Source organism: Leucoraja erinacea, chromosome 6 (assembly GCF_028641065.1).
Source record: "Leucoraja erinacea ecotype New England chromosome 6, Leri_hhj_1, whole genome shotgun sequence".
NCBI lineage: Eukaryota > Metazoa > Chordata > Chondrichthyes > Rajiformes > Rajidae > Leucoraja > Leucoraja erinaceus.
In genome coordinates, this window is record NC_073382.1 from 56,581,261 (window position 1) to 56,606,746 (window position 25,486).

General features: G+C 43.3%; 1 protein-coding gene across 1 annotated transcript in view; it reads right to left on the reverse strand.

The window, feature by feature from the left end:
* Nucleotides 1-25,486, reverse strand: part of LOC129698179 (PC3-like endoprotease variant B) — a 685,304-nt gene that overhangs the window by 284,633 nt on the left and 375,185 nt on the right. The window contains exon 7 of the mRNA XM_055637132.1: nucleotides 18,059-18,141. Coding sequence (XP_055493107.1) covers nucleotides 18,059-18,141 — 83 coding nt within the window. The remainder of the gene's footprint in view (nucleotides 1-18,058; nucleotides 18,142-25,486) is intronic.

Sequence of the window (25,486 nt, forward strand, 5' to 3'; positions counted from 1 at the left end):
CCTCCTCACAGTTCACACTGCGACCCAGCTTTGTGTCATCTGCAAATTTGCCAATGTTACTTTGAATTCCTTCATCTAAATCATTGATGTATATTGTAAATGGGTGAGGTCCCAGCGCTGAGCCTTGCGGTACCCCACTAGTCACTGCATGCCATTCTGAAAGGGACCCGTTACTCCCTACTCTTTGTTTCCTGTCTGCCAACCAAATTTCTATCCATGTCAGCACTCTACCCCCAATACCATGTGCCCTCATTTTGGGGGGGCTCTCTAATCTCCCATGTGGAACCTTATCAACTGCTCTGAAAGTTCAGGTGCACTACATCCACTGGCTCTCACTTGTCCATTTACCGAGTTACACCTTAAAAAAAATCCAGGAGATTAGACAAGCATGATTTCCCCTTCGGAAAATAAATGAGGTGCTACTACATCCACTGAAATCTCGATTTGCTTCCATTGACCTCGAGTATGTCTTAAAAAAAATGTGTGTGTAAGTAAGCCAGGAGCAAATCCATGCTGACTCGGACCGATCCTGTTACTGTTATCCAAATGTGCCCTATTTTATCTTTTATGATTGACTCCAGCATCTTCTCCACCACCGATGTCAGGCTAACTGGTCTATAATTCCCTGTGTTCTCTCTCCCGCCTCTCTTAAAAAGTGGGATAATATTAGCTACTGGCCAATCCACAAGAACTGATCCTGAATCTATAGAACTAGACTAAGTGGGACCCGTTGGGTCCCATGTTCACACGCGAGGGCTGGTCCCCGACACAATATTCCACCTCTCCACCAATTCCACCTCTCCACCAATTACTTCAACCCAAACAACCATTTGCAGTGCATTTTTACTACAACCCAAACAACCATTTGCAGTGCATTTTTACTTCAAACCAACCATATTTTCATTTTCAAACCACATTAAGGGCATTCACAGTTGAGTAGACATGTGTTCAGTGTTATTCAGAGCTCAGAGAGACGTGACCTTCTGGCTTCCTCCATCTTGCAGAGACTGAGTGAGGCACATCACTTCCTGGTTTTATAGTCCCTACCCCTCCCTCTAGCAGGGGCAGCAGTGAGGATGGCAAATTATTTAAAAACTTTAATATCTCTCCGATTTTTCATCAATGGGAAATATCCTCTGGTCCCGGAAGGTGGAGGGGGGCTCTGAGCGAGGTGGCCAAAAATGACGTCCGTAGGTGGCGGCGTTCTCTCGGAAATCACAGCACAGCGAGCCAAAAGCGGTCAAGATCAGACTTTTAGTAATATAAATTGGAAAATGATCACCAATGCGTCCACGATTTCTAGGGTCACTTCCTTAAGCACTCTGGGATGCAGACCATCAGGCCCTGGGTATTCATCAGCCTTCAGTCCCATCAGTCTATCCAACACCATTTCCTGCCTAATGTGGATTTCCTTCAGTTCCAAAGTCACGCCAGATACTCTGGCCACGAGTGCATCAGGAAGATTGTTTGTGTCCTCCTTATTAAAGACGGGTCCATAGTACCTGTTCAACTCATCTGCCATTTACTTGTTCCCCATAATAAATTCACCTTTCTCAGTCTTTAACGGTCCAACTTTGGTCTTAACTAATGTTTTCATCTTCCTTTATATTTTTGGCCAGCTTACCTTCGTAACTCATCTTTTCTCCCCGAATTGCCTTTATAGCTATCTTCTGTTGCTCTTTAAACGTTACCCAATCCTCTGTCTTCCTGCTCATCTTTGCTATGTTGTACTTCTTCTCTTTTATTTTTATACTGTGCCTGACTTCCCTTGTCAGCCACGGTCACCCCTTACTCCCGTTGGAATCTTTCTTCCTCTTTGGAATTAACTGATCCTGCACCTTCTGTATTATTCCCAGAAACACCATGCCACTGTCATCCCTGCTAGGATATCTTTCCAGTTAACTTTGGCCAGCTCCTCACTTATGGCTCCATAGTCCCCTTTGTCCAACTGTAATACTGACACCTCCGATTTACCCTTCTCAGAATGAAGCCATTCAGCCCATCGAGTCTGCTCCACTATTTGCTCGTGGTTGATCTACTTTCCCCAAATCCCCATTATCCTTCCTGCCTTCTCCCCATAATGTTTGACATGCTCACTAATCACGAACCTATCAATCTCCACTTAAATGTACCTATTGACGGGCTCCACTGCCTTCCTTGGCAATTAATACCACAGATTCACCACGCTCTGGAGTATTTTAATGCTTTTAATTATTGTTATTATTTTAAAGTTTTCAAATTATGTTTGTGCTTTTTTTATTTCATTTGTCTAATTAATTTATAAATGGCTCTGATTCTCCATTAAACTGTCACAGTCTGTCAAATTGTTCCATGTATGGGAGCTCATGATTTGTAAGATGAAGCCTGCTCCACACTCCCTGTTCCATGACTCCCTGAGTGTAGAGGGTCCTTTGGTGCAAACCTTCCAACCAAGAGAATGTAAGGCACAGTCGCCGAGCATTTAGTTTAGTTTAGTTTAGAGATACAGAATGGAAACAGTTCCTTCGGCCCACTGGCACCACACCGATCATCGATCATCCATTTATAGACACAAAAAGCTGGAGTAACTCAGTGGGTCAGACAGCGTCTCTGCAGAAAAGGAATAGGTGACGTTTTGGGTCGAGACCCTTCTTCAGACTAAGATTCAGGGAAAAAGGAAACGAGAGATATAGACAGTGATATATAATCTATTTACACCAGTTCTATGTTATCCCACTTTGGCGTTTGCTCCCTACACACAAGGGGCAATTTACAAGGGCCAATTAACTGGCAAACATACTTACGGGGAGGCAAGTAAGACCTATAGGTCACTTGTGGCTTATTATAGTCAATGAATTGGGTGTCTCCTGTGTGAAGTTAGAACATAGAAAAGTACAGCACTGAATCAGGTCATTTGGCCCACAATGTCCATGCCCAATGTGATGCTAAATTAAACTAATCTCCTCTACCTCCACGTAATCCATGTCACTCCATTGCCTGCATATCCATGCACCTATCTTAAAGCCTCAAATGGCACCTTGTCGCATCTTCCTCCGTCTCCTCCCCTGGAAGAGCATTCCATGCATCCACCACCTTCTGTGTTCCCCGGCATATTTCCTTTAAGCTATACCTTTCTCACCTGAGGAGAAGTTTGCATGTTGTCCCTATGACTGTGCAGTATTTCTCCAGGATGTTGCTGAAAATTGCCCCTAGTGTGAAGGTGAATGGTAGAATCCACGAGAAGTTGATGAGTTTGTGCGATAACAATGCGATTTGTGTAGCATTAATGTAAATGCTAGCTTGATCGTCAGCATGGACTTGATGGATTGAAGGGTCTTTTCCAAACTGTATCTCATGTTTCACCCTGATCTATCAATATTATTTTCATAGTGTAAAGCATCTATTCAATGGCTGATTGAAATATTTTATCTGCAATGCATAATCTCATTCCTTCCTTCAGGAATGAAAATTATGCTTATCACATTCTAGATTCTTTTATTTTTAAGAGAAGATTGAAAAGTGGGAGGTGTTGGTGTGAATCCTGGAGTAATAAAAATGTGAGCTGGTGGCTGGTAGCCAAGAGAAAATGTTGGGCATCAATAGCTTCCAGAGATAAACAGTGAAAGGGGTGGCACAGTGGCACAGCGGTATAGTTGCTGCCTTACAGCGACAGTGACCTGGATTCGATCCCGACTACAGGTGGTGTCTGTATGGAGTTTATGCATTCTTCGTATGATCTCGTGGGTTTTCTCTGGGTGCTCCTGTTTCCTCCCACACTCCAAAGATATACAGGTTTGTACGTTAATTGGCTTCAGTAGAAATTATAAATTATCCCCAGTGTGCAGGATAGTGCTGGTGTGCAGGGGTGATCGTTGGATGGCAGGACTTGGTGGGCTGATGGGTCTGGTTCTACGCTGTATCTCCAAAGTCTAAAGATTTCAACAGCAGATCAGATATAGAAGATGTTCAAGCTTGAGATTGACAGAAAAGTTTTTTCACCAACAAGTAAGGAGGGGGGGGGGGGGTGCCAAGGAAGAAGGCTAACATTTATTATGTGAAGACAGAGCCATTGAAGACTGCCTTTGCCTTTGAGGATACTTAGTGTTGTGTTCAATTAAATTGCAACCAAGCTAAATGTCACTGATGAGAGCCAACTGGGGCAATGTCCAATAATCCAAACATGTGCAAGACTACAGCACCAAATTCACTGTATTAATTAGCTGCATATCAGAAAATGACAATACATTAAAAAAAAACCATTTATAACGAATAAATCGGATTCTCTGGTGTTTGTATTCTGGGTCATGATGAGCCAAAAGGTTGGCAGTATTGACTGAGTATGGATTGTAAACAAAATTTGACCTGATGGTAATGACTTCAGCATCCAGTCAATGCTCGGCTGCCTTCATGCATAATCCACAGGGCCATTTTGTGAATGGGGCCAGATGAAACAAGCTGGTGCTAGTTGATACCGCACATGCACATTTTAAAGGATCTGCTGTGTGGGTTTTTTACTGGCAAGGTCAGCATTTAATGTTTATCCTTCATTACCTTTTCAATGTTAATGGTGATCTGCCTTCTTGGACTACCACAGTCTATGTGGTGAAAAGATCCTCAATGTGTTATATCAGTGATTCCAGGAATTTGATTCAACAATGGTAAAAGATGCCAAATTTAAAAAAAAAATCAGAATAGGTTGTGACTTGAAGAGGAAAGGTTTAGAATGGAGATGAGGAGGGATTTCTTCAGCCAGAGGGTGGTGAATCTGTGGAATGCATTGCCACAGATGGCTGTGGAGGCCAAGTCATTGGTTATTTTTAAAGTGGAGATTGATAGGTTCTAAATTAGTACTGGTGTCACATGTTGCAGGGAGAAAGCAGGAGAATGGGATTGATAAGGAAAAATAGATTAGCCATAATCGAATGGCGGAGCAAACTCGATTACCAAATGGCCTAATTCTGCTCCTATGTTTTATAGTCTTATGACCTTGCATGTTCATATACACCTGGTCTCCTTCTCCTTCTAAATTGGTGGTGATTGTTATTGGTAAGTGTTGTCAACGAAGCCTTGAAGAGTTTCTGCAGAGCATCTTGACCAAAGGCCAATACAATTGTTTACATTTTCACGAATGTTAAATTTCGAGCCATAAAGTTGTAATCATATAACAGGCAAACGCGTCTTTTATCCCAACACGTCCTCCCCAACCAAGGTTTATAGCTGAGCTAGTCCCTTATGCCTGCATTTGGTAATATCCCATTGAGGTTGGAGAAAGCATCCTGCTGAAAGATCATAGAAGGCTTATGCTCTAGTATCTTTGATCCTGCTTGCCTGCTAGATTTTCATTTACTGTAACTGCAGGAAAAATGTTCCTGATGTTGGGGGAGTCCAGAACCAGGGGTCACAGTTTAAGAATAAGGGGTAGGCCATTTGGGACTGAGATGAGGAAAAACTTTCTTCACCCAGAGAGTTGTGAATCTGTGTAATTTTATTTCAAAGTCACGTGAGTGACTACATGAAGAGCCCGCCAGCCCGCATGCGCATCAATACGCGGACGCATGGTGCGCGAGTCGGAGCAGTTCGATACTGCCCTGCCAGGTCAGTCCATTTTATTTCCAGCGGGCCACTGCGACAGCGGGCCCGGAGTAGCTGATGGAAGCGGTCGGGTTTTGGGCCGCCGTGGAAGCTCCATAAGGAGCTAGAGAAAAAAAATAAAATTTGGCGGTTGCCGCCATTCGAGCTCCGAACGGGAGCAGGCGGCCAAAATTGGAGGCCACCGTGGGGCTCCATAGGAGCTGGGATGAGATATTGCAGCTGCCAGCATCAGAGCTCCGAACGGGAGCAGGCAGCCAGATTTGGAGGAAGCCGTGGGGCTCCGTAAGGAGCTAGGATTTCATAAATTGCGACTGGCGGCGCAGCCAGGTCAACAATCGCTGCAGGAAGTATAGCAGCAGCCGGTGAGTTAAGAATAGCCGTGGCCAGGAGCTAACGCTCAGGTAAGCTCAGCTGCCGTAGCTCCGAGCAATTTTAAACATAGTTACTGCTAGCTGAGAGGCTCAGCTATGCTGCAGCAGCATATAGTGTATGCTTTACTTTTGGGCGGCTATAAATAGAGTTGGCATTAATAGCAGTTGCCACTCGGTCACGTTTGTGACTATCGTAGTAGATAGCATTCAAAGGTCATGTTTAATTCTTTGGCAATATAATGATATATCTTATCATGCCAATAAAGTTTATATTAAAAATGATAATTACAAAGGACATTTATTATCACATACACCAAATGGTGTAGTGAAATTGTACTTGCCATTGCAGTCCAGAGATCCTGGCTTAGGAAGCCTTTTTTGAGCTGTGCCTATCAGACACCTGTGGGAGTCATGGTAATTTCTGCTCACCAGAGGGGACTGTTGGATATTCTTTTATAAGAGACTCCAAATATGTGGATATTGATAGAGCAGATGAATCTCTGATTTAATGGGGATATGCTTCTTTTAATTATATGAACGTAATTTGCCTGTGACAACACCTGGCAGGGTTGCAGTATTTCTCCCACTCTGTCTAGCGGACTATCGGGAAGAGGTGACTCCGATTATAACGCCGAGTCATATGGGGGCCAGAGGCGCTCCAGTCCTTCCCTGTAATACTCCGTTGGGGCTCCAGAAGGGAGCAAGGACTCGGAGTCACTAGCAGGTGCAACCTGTCTGGTAAGTATACTGATGATACCAACAGAGCACCGATCTGCACAGCTAGTCCCGGTTCGGCTGCTGGAGGGAGCAGCCTGACAACCCCGAGTCGGGGCAAAGTCAAAGCCAAGTCTGTGGGACAAGTCCTGTCAGATGATTTGGGACATCTATGGCAGATGTGATTGGCCGTTTGTCTCAATTAGAACATCTGATGAATCCGATGGTGGCACAAGAAATGCTCCGTGTTACGAAGGCATGTCAGGCAGCAGCTCCTGGTTCAGGGTTGCAATATTCCTCCCACTCGGATGAAAGGAGTGGTGGAGTTGGTGCCAAAGTATATGCACATATGCCTGAAGCAGCTCCTGGTTCAGGGTTGCAAAAGTCCTCCCACTCAGATGAAAGAAGTGATGGAGATGGTGCCAAATATTATGCTCCTTATTACAGAAGCATGCACAGGCAGTTCAAGTCATATGCCTGTAGCTACCCCTGGTTCAGGGTTGGAATATTCCTCACACTCGAAAGACTATCGATGATGGTGTCACAAAATATGTTCTGTGTTACGGAAGCATGCACAGGCAGTCCGAGGCATACACATGTGGCAACGCCTGGTTCGCGGTGCACTATGTCTCCCACTCTATGAGAGTGTCAGAGATCAGTATGGAACTGACTCAGAACATGACTCCGAACATGACTATGTGCCTGAATCCCATGCTTTAATGCATAATGTGCGAGAATCGCATAAGGAAGAGCTGCTTGCTCTTGCCTCTAAATTTGCTGTTCCCTCGGGGATGGACAAGCCACTACAAGAGGAGTTGGCCAGCAGCAGCAGCTATCTAACAGAAATGACAAGTATGACAGACAGGGTCTGCAAATGGAACCTCGCTGAAGCTCCAAACAAGCAAATTGACGTCTGTCGGTCCAGGTTTGGGTTTACTGGCAGCATGGGCTGTCTAGTGGGTTTTCACTGTCTCTACGATAGATCAGGTTGATGTAGAGACATTGGCAGGGGCATTGCATAGTAACCTCTGTAACTGCCAAGTAAGAACAGTTTGGTTACCCTGGTTCAGGGTAGACCATCATGGAACTGGCTGGCCATAGGCGTCATAGTGACCAGGGAAGCACTGCCTCATCATCTGTGATTGAGGTTATCAGTCTGCTCAGTAGAATGAAGTAGTTCAAGTCTTCCTCAACATATGGTTTATTTCGCCTCAGTTAGTAGAGTTGCTGGTTCATTGGAATCATCATTGCCATCCTCTCTGGGATAGGTAGTTTACCAGCAGGAAGCTGGTCTGGCATATAATATAATTTTTATCTGACCTGCAGGTTCATGTTGTGAATCAACAACGTATTTATAATAATCCATAGGCTCTCAATACCAGTATTCCTGATTGAGTGGCGGGTCGAAGAGATTGTGTTGTGCACTCTGGCGACTTAGACATGTGGTTTCAGTCAAAGGACTGCGAGGTAATTCCTGATTCAGCCTTGCATTATACTAATTTCCACTATGAGGGAAAACGCTGAGTATTCGTGGTGACTCTTAGTCAAGAGTTGACAGGGAACTTGTATTCCCACATCAAAGGGAGACTGTGGTTTCAGCTCTAGTCATCAGGTTCTGATTAAATGTTATAAGTGAAATGTATGAATAACTAGATAATGCATCTTCCGTGGATAGAAAAGACAAAATATTTCCGTCCGTATGGTCAATAGAGGAACAGGGGTTCCGAGTGCAATCAGTGACAGCTCATCCGAGGATGAGTGGTGTGGCCAAGGACTAGAGGGGTATATTTCTGATACTTCTCAAGATTACAGAAACATGGTGCAGGCCAAATTGGGTTAGCATTTGGCTAATCTGATCATGGGTTTACCTACCCAGTTTAAGATGGATGATTGGCTTTCTGCAATTTAACTGATTCAGAGAATCGATCTTGTAATTGGCTACTCTGCCATATCTGTACACATGAGGCACAGGTTCTGCTGTTTTGATAACAAAGCTAGTGGTGAAAGCCTATTCTGCCCTACTCAGATTAAAGGGCATTGTGTCATCGAGTTTTAGGTAATATGCAAAATTTGCAGCTGATAAAACTTATGGGTTATCAGTAGATACCTTTTGTGATATTACAAATGAGGCAACATGAAATTTAACAGTTCCAATTTTGCCTATTCAACTCTTATTTACTCAGTCACGAGTGACGGCTGGGGCAGCCTGTCTTCTCAGGCAGCTAGCTCTGCACAATTGTATGGGAAGCTTGTGAACAACATATGCGAGTTAATTTTAAATGGAATTAACAGAGGTTTGTGTGGCTTTCAGTTTGAGCCTAGAGAAGTGTTTATGGGATAGCACAATTGCCATTGCTTGTGCTGATTTGTCATTTTCTATAGTACCATAAGTGGGACAATAAATGATTGGTTATTCACCCACTGTTCACTAACGTTATGCAGGGTTTCTTTTATTTGACCACTCTAATAGCCTACACTCATTGAAGTGTGCGATGTATATCAGTAAATTATTATGCAAATAATCTTCTACTTTTTCCTAATGGGAGCCGGTATTTTAAGATGATTATGCTTTCAACAACTGATCTCAGCATAAAGAACACAGCCTTTGCTCAATCTCTGGCTTGGTCTCTACATCATAACTGACATTAGGGTAGCTTGTTATGGGAATGATTTCATAAGCAAAATGAGCAGGATTGTGTACATTTGACAGCATACCCACCAGAGCAGAGATCGGGGATGTCATTAGGTATACAAGTGCACTGAGTTTGCTAGTACCTATGAGATGAAAGATAATTTCTTTTTTGTTATTGAATAGTCTCAAGATATTGCTGATGGCTCATTAGCAGCCAATAGAATGGATTTTCCCTTTCATTATACAGCAAGAGGCTTACACAGTGCTTGTTAATAAATAATAAAGTTTGGTTGAATATGTCTGGATACTTGTAGATAGAATTCTGCACAGTGTTGCATGAGTTATTGTCCAACTCAACAGTCTATTGGGCCTACGGTCCGGTTAAGAACAATGGCCATGTATGCAAGTTAGCATCATGGTATTAATAACCCATGTTGTTTCTACCATTAATGGTTTATCTGTTTAAGTGTTTCACACACAGATTGGGTTACTGCATGAAACTACAGAGCTTTAATGTCTTCATGTAGTCATTCACGTGACTTCAAAATAAAAGAAAGATTAAACGAGAACTTACCGTTTGAAGTTTGATCTTTATTTTATGATGTTGAAGTGAGGGAATACGTGCCCTCCACTCCCAACCCTACTCATAAAGATCATGAAGTAGTTCTAAGCTCATTAATCCTTCTATAGCTTAGGTCAGCAACTAGTCTGTGGTTTCATACAGCTGCTCTGAAGATTGACGCGCATGCAGGCTGGCGGGCTCTTCACGTAATCCCTCACTTCAAATTCTCATAAAATAAAGATCAAAGTTCAAACGGTAATTTCTTGTTTAATCTTTCTATTCTCTGTCACAGAAGGCAGTGGGGGCCAATTCACTGGATGTTTTCAAGAGAAAGTTACATTTAGCTCTTGGGGCTAGCGAAATCAAGGTATATGGGGTAAAAACAGGAAAGAGGTACTGATTTTAGATGAACAGCCATGATCATGTTGAATGGCAGTGCTGGCTCGAAGGGCCAAATGGCCTATTCCTGCACCTATTTTCTATGTTTCTATGCTTGAGTAGATGGCAATAAGACTCGACCACTTGATTTTGAAGCATTCATGCATGGTGGAGGTATAATGTAGTCATAGAGTGATACAGTGTGAAAACAGGCCCTTCGGCCCAACTTGCCCACACCCGCCAACATGTCCCAGCTACACTACCTGCTTTTGGTCCATATCCCTCCAAACCTGTCCTATCCATGTATCAGTCTAAAGGGCCTGTCCCACCAGCATGCGATTGCATGCGTCTAGCGTGACCAAACGTGGTCGCTTGAGGCATACGGCCACGCGGGGCCGGTCCCACTTCGAACCGTGGAGGCATATGGAGTTCTGCGGGGCTGGTCCTGACATCGCGCGGGGCTCCGAAAATCCTGCACTGTTCGAAAAGTTCGCGCCCCAACGACCTGTCGGCCTGCAGGCACATTGAGGGCCTATGCAGCATCTTGACGACGTACACAGTGTCTTGATGTCGTACGCAGCATCTTGACGGCGTAAGCCTAGCTCGTGGCACTGGCCGACGCCGTGCGATGTCCAAATTCAGTCGGCCTGCCTCCTGCCCAGCCGATTGGTGAGTATGATGTCGGGACCAACCACGCACAACTCCATACGCCTCTGCGGTTCGAAGTGGAACCCGCCCTGCACGGCCGTATGTCTCAAGGGACCACGTTAGGTTGCACTAGACACATGCAATCGCATGCTGGTGGGACAGGCCCTTGACTGTTTCTTAAATGTTGGGATTGTCCCTGCCTCAACTACCTCCACTGGCAGCTTGTTCCATACACCCACCACCCTTTGTTTAGAAAAAGTTATCCCTCAGATTCCTATGAAATCTTTTCCCCTTCACCTTAAATCTGTCCTCTGGTCCTCGATTCACCTTCTCTGGGCAAGAGACTCAGTGCATTGAACTGTATATTTCTAATGCATTTTAGATTTCTCAAAAGTCTTACTTTAAAAAAAGTAACATTTCCACAAACATATACCCCCTTTATTATTGTCATTGTTTGATGATTCTAAATTCAAATCAAAATAAAATATACGTCAAAAGGAGAACGCATACTTCTAAAATAGTCTGATTTTTTTCCCCGAGCAAAACATAATTTGTATGACTTTGCAAAATCAGGAAATGTTATGATGATTTCTTGTCCCTTTTTCCAACTACAAACAAAAAAAATAGCACAAAATTATAACACATTTTAAATTATTTTTGTCAAATTTTCTGTCCCGTGGAAGGCACTGGCGTCGATCCGGGGGTGGGGGGGGATGGGGGATATATCCCCCCACTTTTTGAGGTGGGGATGGCCGGTATTATTATCCCCAGTTTGTAGAGGTCGAGCATTAACAAAAATAATAATCACCTGCACCTATCTCTCATGTAGGAGCTACATTATCCTAAAAATACCAAACAAAAACATTGAAATCATATTTCTACAATGCAATAAAACATGATTTTAATACATCGAATTTCAAAAAGTCCCTACCATGGGGGGGGGAGGCACACCCTCTCCCCGCTCAGTTGCTCCACTCCCTCACCGGGTACCACCAAGGCCAGTGATCAGTGATCGCTCAGCCTCCCCACTTTCAAAAACGCTCCGCGGCTCCTGCTTTATAACTCAGGATTTCCAGTCTTGGTAATATCCTTGTGACTCTTTTCTGCACCCTTTCCAACTAAATGACATCCTTCCTACTGTTGAGTGACCAGAAAGTGTGGTCTCACTAACAACTTGTACAGTTGGAACAAATATTCCAAATCCTGACTGATGAAGGCATAGGTGTCAATCGCCTTCTTCACCACCCTATCTAACTGTGGCACCACTTTCGATTAAAAACGATACAATAAGATGCGATATAACTTTATTTATCCCAGGAGGGAAATTGGTCAGCCAACAGTCATAAATCGCAACAAGGGGGAGTGAATGTGCCAAGATTGGGGGGGGGGGGTGTCAGTCTACCCCTTGACAGAAGGAGGAGGAGATGGACTGTTTGATAGCCACAGGGAAAAAGGATCTCCTGTGGCGTTCTGTGCTTCAACTTGGTGGATTCAGTCTGTTTTTGAAGGTGCACCTCAGGTTTACCAGAATGTCATGGAAGGGGTGAGCTCTATAGTCCAAGATGATCCGCAGTCTGAGGAGCATCCTCCCCTCCAAGACCACCTCCAATGAATCAGGGAACCATATGCCTGCACTTCTACATCTGGTTGTTCTACAACACCTCCAGGGCCCCACCATTTACTGTTTAAGTCAGCTTTACTGGACTTTGGACTTTACTGGACTCTACTTTATCTTGCAGTAAACATTATTCCCTTTATCTTGTATCTGTACACTGTGGACGGCTTGATTGTAATCACACATAGACTTTTCATTGACAGTATAGCATGCAACAAAAAGGCTTTTCACTGTACCTCTTCACATGACAATAATAAACTAAACTAAACTAAACTGAGCTCTGTTTAACTTATCAAAATGCAACAACTTATATTTGTCCATATAAATTCTATCTGCCATTCCATGGTCTATGTTGTAACAAACTCGTCTGAACCGCCAGATGAAATTTAACATAGTCTGTTTAACCCTTACATTACATGTTTCTAGTCAAGGAGATCTTATTGTGATTTGAGATAATCTCCTTCAATATCCACTACACCACCAATTTTGGTGTCATCCACAAAGTTATGAGCCATGTTAACAACATTGTCATATAAATAATCAATATAGGTGACAAACAACAGTGGACCTGGAACACTGTGGCATGCCACTGGACACAGGCCTTCAATCTGAATAAAAACCCTCCACTATCCCCTCTGTCCTTCCACCATGCCCATTTTGTATTTACCTGGCTATCTCACCCTGGATCCTAGATGATCTAACCTTCAGGACTTGTCTAGATGCTGGACCCAGTCAACAGCCTTGAGAAAGTCCTCGTAGATTACATTGACCACCCTATCCTCATCAGTCTTCTTCCTCATCTCTTCGAAAACGGAGTCAAGTTTGTGCGATACGATTTCCCATGCACAAATCCATGCTGACTACCTAAACAGTCATTGCCTTTCCAGAGGCTGGTAGACACTGTCTCTCAGAATTCTGATGTTATGTTTACCTGGCTGTAATCCTAAAATACACCTGATAAGGCCCTTGGAATGTATCCATCTTAATATGTATCAAGACCGCCAACATCTATCTTTTGTAATGAGGAGATGTTCTAATGCACCATTCTTCATTTCAACTATATGATACAGTAAAAATGTATTCATCCCTGGAAGGAAATTGGTCTGACGATAGTCACAACACACAAGGTACCCAAAAACTAAATTAAAAGTGAAAACAAAAAGAAAAAGACAAGCGACTGTTGGCTGGCTGCCATGTGCACAGCGCCTTCACAGGAACAAATGAACAAACAAACAAACAAACACAAACCTATCCCCTGGGCAGAAGATCCTAAACTAGAGTGCCCCCTCCCTCACACTGGGTCCCTCTTTGTTCTTCCACCGTCCCTCACGATGGTCCCCCCACGCCAGGTTCACATTGTCTTCCACTCCCCCCTCATGCTCATCAACCATGAGGCCCCACCGCCACCGAGGCTCCTGTTGCCACCGAGGCTCCTGTTGCCACCGAGGCTCCTGTTGCTGCCAAGGCAAATGCTGCCACCGCCGAGGCCCCACTGCCAACACTGAGGCCCCACTACTGCCGATGCTCCCGCTGCCACCGCGGAGTCTCCTGCATCTGCCGAGGCACCCGTTAGCTTCCAAGACCTTCTCCACAAGAAATATTAATCTAACACCTTGCCCATTTCTGTGGATCTGCACATGGATGGTCACATTGAATCTTAAAGGATCTTTTTCTTTCCCTAGTTACCCATTTGCTCTTGTTCTCTCTGAGAAGATAGGGGTGAGAGCTGTTTCTTGAGTCTCCATGTTCTATCACTCTCCAGAAATGCCTTACAGGTGGCAGAGAGACTTTCAGACAACAGAAGTTGAGGCATTCACCATAGCTTCTGATTGCTCTTGTACCCATGGTAAATACACGGTTGTTTCAATTATTCTTCTGGTCAATGGTCATTTCCTGAATGTTGATGTTGGAGGATCCTTCAAAGAGGATGCTTTCACATGGCAAGAGCAATGATTCGATGTCATGTTGGAGTTGGTCATTACCCTGTGTAATGTGCAGCTTATACTGGTTTTATTTAGTGTTTTTATGTTAATTTTAGTTTGTAAAGACACATCAGAGAAACAGGCCCAAAGGTACGACCACACAATTTCTATGTTATTCCACTTTCTCATCCACTCCCTACACACTGGGGGCAATTTACAGAGGTCAATTAACCAACAAATCCACATTTCTTTGGGAAGTGGGAGGAAACCCACACGGCCACAGGGGGAATGTGCAAACTCCTTGCGTGCATATGATTTGTAATTGTCCAACTCAACAAAGCTACAAACTAAACAGAAAATTCCACACGGACAACACCTGAAGACAGGATCGAACTGGGGTCTCTGGCACTGTGGGGCAGCAGCTCTACCAGCTGTGCCACTGTGCCTATGTTACTAATTATCTCATGACTAAATGCTGTTTGGCTTTTGTGCGTGCAGGCACAGGGGGCTTCATTGGCTGAGAAGCTGTAATTCAATGAAGGCTTTTTTCACAATGTTACAGTCACAGTCTCCACCTCTCAACTTACTTAGAAAGGGATCCGAATGCCTTCCCCTCCTACTATTGATACCCCCCCTGCCTCACACATGAAGGCCTATGCCAAGCTTGTGCGATTGCCAGGTTGAGAATGGTAACAAGTGGCAATTAATTTATGAGAACTCTTTAATGTACTGCACTATATCCAGAGCAGCCCTGCTGCAGATTACCGGAGGACACCAAGTCCTCATTTATGCTGTAGTTAGCACCAAATATCTCATTGTAGAGATGAGTTCCCCTTTTACGAACAAGGTGGACAGAGGAAAGTCCTTGTCCATAAGTGGTCACACATCTGTTTACAATGGTGGCTGAAGGATAGAGGGCAGAGCAGACAGTTCGCAAACTGAAGGCACAGCAGGAGCCCCTGGCTAGCTGGCATTTTCCACCAAGATGCTGTGCATAAAGACGTAGATCAGCTCAATATTTAGCAAGAGATGTCATTTGTGGTTCTAACATGTAAATACTGATTCTGTTCTATTCTGTTCTGTAGTTTTTGCACAATCCGCAGGCATTGCCACTTTCATTTCACTGCACATCTTGTATGTGTATGTGACAAATAAAATTGACTTGACTTGACTTCTAGCACAAGTGAGGTGAGAGAGGAAAAATGTAATAGTAACCCGAGGGGCATCTTTTTCACACAGAGGAGGGAGGACATATGGAATGAACTGCAAGGTAAGTTAGTACAGGCAGGTAGTCTAACAATGTTTAAAAGACATTTGGGCAGGTATGTAGATGGGGAAACGTTTAGATTGATATGGGCCAAATGTGGGCAGGTGAGACTAGCATAGATGGGGCATTTTGGTCGGCATGGGCAATAGCTCTATGACCTAAATTCTCTTTTTTTCACATGGAATTGTCAAGCTGATGTGGATGTTCTTGCTTACATTGCACCATTGGGAAGGCTGCAATCCTGGTGCTTCTACGTGCTTCCTGCCCAATGTGAAGAGATTTGCTTCATCTTCCTAATGCAGTGATGGGCTACAAACTGAGATGTCCCTGGTGTCACCAGAAGCAGCCGGGGGAAATAAATTAATAAATTAAGAAAAGTAAATCATGGCCGCAATCCTCGTAACGGCCCTTATGAAAATAGTTCTCACACCATTCGATGGCTGCCATGGCAGCATCATGTAGCATGTCTTTGTTTAAGGCAGAGCCTTACCAGTTCCTGCATATGGAAATATCAGCCCTGGCACACAATCCAATTCATTGGAATTTCACAATGGCAGATAAGGAGACAAGAGGCATCGAAATAATGCTTCATAATTATTTTGCTGTTAGTTTTTAATTCTTTTATGTGTTTTTAAATAACCATATTTTTATCTTTTAAAGCAATTAGTACTTCCTAACTAAATTACTTTGGTTTTAACATGTAGGAAGGAACTGCAAATGCTGGTTTGACCCGAAGATTGACACAAAAAGGTGGAGTAACTGGGACAAGCAGTGTTAATCCTGGCCAAATTGGCGAGGCAAGGACCCTAAAATTGAGTGAAGGCTTCTGCTAGGCCATTTGGTTAATTTAAAAGTGCTTTCTGTAGAAATTGGACAAGCTGCATAATGGTGCCTGTTTGTCCAAAACCTAGGTTAGAGCTGCAGGAAGAGAATGGGAACATCTGCAGACCCTGCCAATTAGGTGCAAAATGCATAGAATGGATTGAATGAATGCAAACCAGACATACACATTGTAAATAATGTTGCAAAGCTTTACTTTGCTGGGTGTTGATTGGATTAAGATTGAGCCTTGTTTGGTTTTCTTGCATATTAGGACACATGTTGCGATGTTTGTTTCCTCTGAGAAACACTGTTTGAATACAATGTATTAACCACTGTATTATGGACATCTGTTATTGGACTGTAAAGAGACCACCCCCATGTGGTTTGACCCCTCGAGGTCCGGGAACCTATAAAGTTCCGCTACCACAAGGTCCTGTGTCAATCTTCTGGGAGAGCTCTTAGGACTGCATGACCTTCTGGAGCGTCTCTGTTTGAGCGAGGCCAAGAGGGCTTGATAGGGCAAATACGAGGATCAAACCCACGGTGGTTAGATACAGTAGTTGGAACTGTAATTGTGTTTTGTCAAAATAAAGTTTAGATGCGCAAGTGCTTGACTCAGTGATTTTTGACTGAAACTAGACTGGGGGGAAGCTTGAATAAACTATTTACAGCAGCATCTCCGTTTTGGGTAGAGACCCTTTTTCAGACTGAAAGTCACGGGAAAGGGAAACGAGAGCATCCAGAGATACTGCCTGCCCCGCTGACTTACTCCAGCTTTTTGTACCTAACTTTGGTTTTAACCGTGCCTCTGGAAGTTATAGGCACCTGTAAGCTGTTAAAATCCATGACAGCTGTGACCAAAGATATTTTCTGGTGCCCCTCAAGGAGGTTACAGGAGCAGGAACTTTGAATTATGTTATACAAGGCCAAGTATTTGCACAGGCCACTTCACTGGGCCCAAGGGTCCAGGAGGGATTGTATCTGCTGGGTGCGACCGCTGTTGGTGATGGGCTTACCCAGTAACATCCGATTCCCAAGGACATAAAGGGCCACAGTTTAAGATTAAGCGGTAAGCCATTTAGAACGGAGATGAGGAAAAACTTTTTTACACAGAGGGTTGTGAATCATTGGAATTCTCTGCCTCAGAAGAGAGTTCCACAGGCAGGAACGGAGTACTGAATGTGGATGATCAGCCATGATCACAGTGAATGGCAGTGCTGGTTTGAAGGGCCGAATGGCCTACTCCTGCACCTATTGTTTATTGTCTATTTCCATGTGCAAACAAGGAACTGCAGTTGCTGGTTTACCAAGGAAAGACACAAAATGTTGGGGTAACTCAGTGGATTAGGTCTTATCCCTGGAAAACATAGATACACAACGTTTCTTTTCAGGACCCTTCTACAGACTGCAGATGCCGGTTTACAAAAATGGACTCACCCACCGAGTTACTCCAGCACTTTATGTCCTTTCCATGATTTTGTTTGATTGTACTTTGCCTTTAATATAGATTTGAAGAGACATAATTTGATGCTAATAAATTAGTTGAAATATCTCACCCATTAGAGGGATCCGCGTAATTGGGAACTGGATCATGCTGATCATCAAGAAAGTCGTTGAAATCAAAGCTGGCATTAGGATCCTGCGGAAAGAAAATTGTGAATGTGATAGAGCATTCACTAGTGCAGATACTAGTTTATGAAGGAAAGACACAAAAGTAACTCAGCGGGTTAGGCAGCATTACTGGAAAACATAGACAGGTGACATTTCGGGTCGGGTCCCATCATCAGATTCAAGAAGAGCCACGATCCGAAATGTCACCTATTCATGTTTTCCAGACTGCTGCCTGACCTGCTGATTTACTCAAGCATTTTGTGTCCTTCCATTGCGAATGTGACACTTTGGTTTGCACCCTCATCAGTAAGTTACATGTGCGAGTGACAATGTGAGCATCATGCTGATGCTGTGAGTTGGCGGTAATGTGAACACCCACAATTTCATACTGCTTATATCTCCTCAGGGTCCTTGTACTTATATACACCACATGTCTGGCTCATTGACCACAACTTCAACTGGCAACGTTTAGTTCAGAAACACAATGCCTTCAGAAACATGAAATAATGCTTTTCAAAACTCTTCAAAACTCTGAAGAGTCCCGACCCAAAACATTACATACTCAAATTGTCCAGAGATGCTGCCTAACCACTGAGTTACTTCAGTACCTGGCATTGCTGCTCAATGACACTGACCACAAGACCACAGCAACTGCGGGTGTGGAGGGAAGCTATCTCAGGTTTAAATATTGTTTAAGTTTACTTTTAAAGGTATAGCATGGAAACAGGCCTTTTTGCCTGCATATGTAAATGATATATGATATAATCCCGCATAGGATGTATGCACGTTAGTTGTCATTTGTCTACTATATAGTGCCAAAGCACATTTTGAAGACTCCAAATGACCTCTAAGATATTGTATAAGCGTGCTACATTCACTAAATACATTTCAGTTTATATAATGCCTTTAGCCACAACCAGTCACTTTGGGGGGAAAACAGTGCTTTGAACAGTCGTACAGCATGAAACAGGCTCTTCAGCCCATCTTGCCCACTCTGAACAAAATGTCCCATCTATGCTGGTCCCACCTGCCTGTGTTTGGCCCATATCCCTCTAAACCTATCCTATCCATGTACCTGTCTAAACGTTTCTTAAACCTGCCTCAATACGTCCTCCGGCAGTATGTTCTATACACCCACCACCCTTTGCATAAAAAAATTACCTCACAGGCTCCTTTTATAGTGGGCATATGGAACGTGCTGCCTGAAGAGGTAGATGAGATTGATACTATAACAGCATTTAAAAGACACCGGGACAGGTAAATGGTTAGGAAATGTTTCCGAGGATATTGGCCAAATAGAATGGGCATATGGAACGTGCTTAGATGTGGGCATCATTGTTGGCATGGACAAGTTGGGCTAAAGGGCCTTTTTCTGTGCTGTATGACTCTTTGAGTATATCCCTGAATATTGAATTTCTACCAAAGATAGACTCACAATGCTGGAGCAACTCAGCGGGTCAGGCAGCATCTCTGGAGAAAAGGAATAGAGACATTTCAGCCTCCTAAAGTCTGACCTAAAACATCACATATTCCATTTTGTCCATAGATGCTGCCTAACCCGCTGAGTTACTCCAGCATTGTGTATCTACAGTATCTTTGGTGTAAACCAGCATCAGCAGTTCCTTCCTACACATGTTGAATTTACACCTTTGATCACCATAGTGGATATCAGATCAGCCATTTAGCTCTTAAATCTCTATTTGTGCTTCAATTCATTGTTTCGGATACCAGCGGTATTTAGACATAGGGTTCTGTCCTGTTACTGCCTTTCATTGCATTAACCCATCTATTGCATCTGTTATATCTTTATTTACCCATTGCCCTGCCTTTAATTCTATTTTTCTGCCTTTCATTTCTATCATTGCATTCACCGTTTAGATACTGTGTGTGGTGAAAGATACAAAGAGAGACACTCCAAATTCCATTTTTTACGATGATGGGTACTGTTATCTTATGAGGTGAATACTAATTGTTTACATCCGTAAACAACCTGTTCTCAATTGCTGCGAATACCTGTCTGTACAATGGAAAACATTGAGAGACATAAAGAACAAAAGTTTCTGGAATCTTGAGCAAAACTCAGGGTGACACAGTGATACAGCTGGTAGAGTTGGAAAAAAAAAGGAAATTGTTCCTAATGTATAGGATAGTGCTTGTGTATGGGTGATCGCTGGTCGGCACAGACTCGATGAGCCGAAGGGCCTGTTTATGTTGTTTCTCAAAATTCTAAAGAGTAAAGTCGCTGCCTCGAGGTCAGGATTCAATTGTGACCTCGGATCCTTTCTGTGTGGAGTTTGCACGTTCTCCTTGTGATTGTGTGGGTTTCCTCCGGACGCTCTGGTTTCCTCACATATCCCAAAGACGTGCAGGTTAAGAAGTTAAATGGCCTCTGTAATTTGCCGTCTGGTTTGTAGGAAATGAGATAATGTAGAACCAATTTAAATGGGTGATCTTTGGTCAGCATGGTTTTGGTGGACAGAAGGGCATTTTTCCATGCCGTATCTTCAGACTAAACTAAGGTGCTGAAAGAATTCAACAATCAGGCCACATCTGTGGAGGGAATGGACAGGCAATGTTTCAGGTTGGAGCCTTTCTTTGGATTGAAAACATTTAGTTTAATTTAGTTTATTGTTATGTGTACAGTCAAAAGCTTTTATTGCTTGTCAGTGGAAAGACAATACATGATTACAATTGAACCATCCACAGTATACAGATACATGATATAGGGAATAGCATGAATAACGATTAGTGAATGATAAAGTCCAGTAAAATCCAATCAAAGATAGTCTGAGGGTCTCCATTGAGGTACAGTATATGGTAGGTCAGGACTGATCTTTCAACAACAAATGCAACCACTGGGAAGGAACCTCACCATCCATTCTTTCAGTCTATTTAAAGAAGGAGCCGTGGAGTTTCTAAGAAAACTTGTAGAAAATACAGCGGGAGATAGGAAAGCAGTAAGTGCACTGCCAGGTGCAGGAAGATCCTCTATTTATGCTTCGTCTCCCTTCGGTTGGTTTACTGCATCAAAATCTGACATTAACACATGAGTAAATGTCAAACCTGACTTTATAGTTCAGGGACACAGAATATCAATCATCTTATACAGACACAGGAAAACACGAACATAAGAAACAGGAGCCAAATATGCCATGTGAATGCTTGACTCCATCCACACTTCATGTTACCTGGGAAACGCAGCCAACATAAACAAAGACTTAAGATAGACACCAAATACTGGAGTAATTCAGCGGGCCAGGCAGCATCTCTAGAGACAAGGAATAGGTGATGTTTTGGGTCGAGACCCTTCTTCAGACCCGACCTGAAATGTCACCTACCCCTTTTCTCTCGAGATGCTGCCTGATCTGTTGAGTGTCTATCTTCAGTTGAAACTAGCATCTGGAGTTCCTTCCTCTACATAAACTGACGCGCCATCATGGTCGTTACTTCTCCCTGGTCCCCTCTGGCAGAAGATACAAAAGATTGAAAGCGTGCACTACCAGACTAAGGAACAGCTTCTTCCACACTGTTATCAGGCTTCTGAATGGTTCTACCATAAGCTGGGGTATTCTCCCATTCACCTCTACCCATTTATGGACATTATACCCCTTTATTGACACCTCTAAGGCTGTGCTACTGTGCCACCCATATTTTCAATTATACAAATCTTTTTCCCCGAGTTGAATATTTGTGAAAATTTTGTTTTAGAGTAGCATTTTTCTTTGGCTCTAGTTATAGCTTCAGACCACGAATTAGATAGATATGGCAAAGGAATAGATAGGGTAAATGCACAAAGTATTTTATCTGGAACAGGGGAATGAAGAACCAGAGGGACATAAGTTTAAGGTGAGAGGTGAAAGATTTAACAAGAACCTGAGGGGCAACTTTTTCATTGGTGAGTGGTTGGTATATGGAACAAGCTGCCTAGAGGGTGGTTGGTATATGGAACAAGCTGCCTGGAGGGTGGTTGGTATATGGAACAAGCTGCCGAAGGAGGTAGTTGAGGCAGGTACTATAACAACATTTAAAAGGCATTTGGACAGAGACATGGACAGGAAAGGTTTAGAGGGATAAGGGCCAAATGCGTGCAGGTGGGACTAGTGGACATGAGGCATCTTGGCTGGCATGGGCAAGTTGGGACAAAGGGCCTGTTTCCACGCTATATGACTATATGACTATTTAGAAAGCATTATTTTTGTTTTGTTTAAAAAGAAGGAAGAACAATAACGTGACTGTCAGCACGTTTTCTAGTTTCTCTCAGTCAAAGGAGAGTAAGTTGATGTACTCTTCCACCTAACTGTCAGCTATGGACTCTGATATATTGAAGCATTCTCTTCCAAAGACCCAGTGGATTTCTCATTTCATTTCTATTCACTTCTAAACTTTCTATGTTACTCTATTACTGCCACTGGTTTCTCTGTCTGTCAGCTGCTCCCTGCCCATTATTCTTTCCTCACCAGAACTTTGTGCGTGAGGTTCAATCTTCACGCCCAACATAATTGTGCCTGACAAAGGTTTCATTCTCTTCCCTTCTGCAGCAGTGTCCATTCAATTTCCTGAAGGCTTGTTTTTATTCCATTAGTTTATAGTGTGGAAACAGGCTCTTCAGCCCACTGAATCCGGGCCGACCAGTGATACCCGTGCACTAGTGCTATCCTACACACTAATGACAATCTTTAATGAAGCCAATTAACCTACAAACCTGTACGTCTTTGGAGTATGGGAGGAAACAGGAGCACCTGGAAAAGATCCACGCGGTCATGGGAAGAATGTGCAAACTCTGTACAGACAGCACCCATAGTCAGGATTGAACACAGGTCTCTGCCGCTGTAAGGCAGCAACTCTACCGCTGTACCGCCGCTTATTAATGCTTTACATCAGATGCATGTTTTAATTCCTATTCCAAGTTTATTTTCCATTTTATCAAAATTTTATTCCAAATACTATTATAAATCCGCCTTCGGGCATGTTCATTTCTTCGATTAGACAACTTTCAGAAAATCTCTTTCAATCCCTTTTAGGGTGGCACGGTGCAACATCGGTAGAGTTGCTGGCTTACAGAATTGGAGACCTGTATTCGATCCTGACTCTGGGTGCCGTCTGTATGGAATTTGTACGTTATCCCTGTGACCACATGAGTTTTCTCCAGGTGCTCCGGTTTCCTCCCACACTCCAAAGGCATACAGGTTTGTAGATTAATTGGCTTTGGTAAAAATTGTAAAGAGTAAAATTCATAAAGTTTATGAAACTTTGCATAAAGCATTAAAGTTACATCTTTAGTAGGAGGGATGGAAGAACATTAGATGATGGGGATCCAATGTGGGGGAGCTGCTGTGGGGGGTGTGGTGGAGGCGGGAGTGAGGCGAGGCGGGGTGAGGGGTGGTTGGGGGTGGGTGGAGAACAAGAAGAGGAGCAAGTGTGCTTTGTAACTTTGTCAGTGCCACAGGTGGCTGCTATTTGTATACATTGTGTATGCAAGCAAATAATTTTACTGTGCCTAGTCACATGTGACAATAAAGTATTCCTATTCCTATGTCTTCCTTTCTCAACTTAAGTTTTAGGATGGCTCTACACGTAATCTGTTTCTTTTTTTGTGTGGGTGCCAATTTATCCTTCCCCTAATGACAGGTTGGCTCCTGTTCAAACTTTGGTGTATTAAAGCTGAAATAATGAATGCCCTATTCAATCTTGGAAGTAAGGTTCAGTCACCTCCCCCTCACTGGGCAAGACTCAGCAATTAAACTTCCATCAGAATATCTTTCTTCAAATACCTGATGTCAATTGTAGCATTCAGATTGCCTTTTCAGCGCAGATTAAGAAACAAACTGTGGCCTATCCGCTCTTCGGTTCCGTTCCATGATATTTTACTGAATGTACCTTTAATCTAAATCACCATTTCTACATAACCTATTTTTGTTAAACTCAATGATTTCATCTGTGCTTTTTAAGAAAGTCTCGACTGCTCTAAGTATTTTGTTTACACACTAAGATAACTTCAAATCTCAATAGTAGATCACATAACCTAAAAGATTAAACATTTCCTCATATTTAGGGAGTAATATTAAAGGGATTAGTACAGTTATCAGGTCCATCCTTCTCCCATCTCCCATCAAGCAAAAGGTATAGAAGTGTGAAAACCCACACATCCAGATTCAGAGACAGCTTCTTCCCAGCTGTTAACAGGCAGCTGAACCATCCTACCAACAACTAGAGAGTGGTCCTGAGCTAATGTCTACCTCATTGGAGACCCTCGGACTGTCTTTGACTAACTTTACTGGAGTTAATCTTGCACTAAACGTTAATCATGTTATTCCTTTTATCATATGGTTGTACACTGTGGCTTGATTGTAATCATGTATTGTCTTTCTGCAGACTGGAGCAACAGAACACGCAACAAAAGCTTTTCACTCTACCTCCGTATGATGACAGTCAACTAAACAAAATTCAAACTATATTCAAAGCTTGATCATGACTGTTGCATTTTGAACATAAAAACCATCAGTGGTATTCCCCAGGAAAGGCACAAAATGCTGGAGAAATTCAGCGGGTCAGGCAACATCCCTGGAGAACAGAGAGAGGGAATGTTTCGGCTTTCTTCAGACTGACTCAATTTATTTTATTTATTTCATAAGGATAACATTTCAAGCATTATCTACATGGTAACATAAACCAAATACATACTGCATAATGCCCAAAACAAAATGTCATGACTAAATTTTTCACTTAAGTGAAGTTCAACAGTGTGAGGTTGGTCATTGTGAGTTTGATTAGTGTCTTGGTCCATAAGGGGGAGAAAGGCAATAGTCTATACTTACAAAACAATACAATACAATACAATACAATACAATACCGTTTATTTGAACCTCAAATGAAGTTCAAAGGAAATTTGGTTTCTGCAGTCATACAACAAGAAGAAACAATTAACAAGACACACAATTAACACAGTTCACACAAATATCCATCAAGTGAATCTCCTCCTCACTGTGATGGAAGGTAAAGTCTTGTCTCTCCCCAGCTCTCCATTCTTCTCCCAATGTCAAAGCCCCCGGCGGGCGATGGCAAGCTCACGGCCGTTAAAGCATCACCAGGCGATGTAGGCCCCGCTCCGGGTCTTGATGTTGGAGCCCCCGGCGGGCACTAGCAAGTCCCGTGGCCATTAAAACAGTGCCAGGCGATGTAGGCCCCACTCCGGGTCTTTTTCAACCCCACAATTTGGGCGGGAGAAGTTGCTGTTGCGGGAGCTCCGAAAAGCGGTCTCCCACCAGGGACCCGTGAGCTCCCGATGTCACCATCCACCGGGCCTGCGGCTGGAGCTTCCGAAGCTCCGGAGTCAGGTCGCAGCTGCCACAGCTCTCCACGCTCCAAAGTCGGCC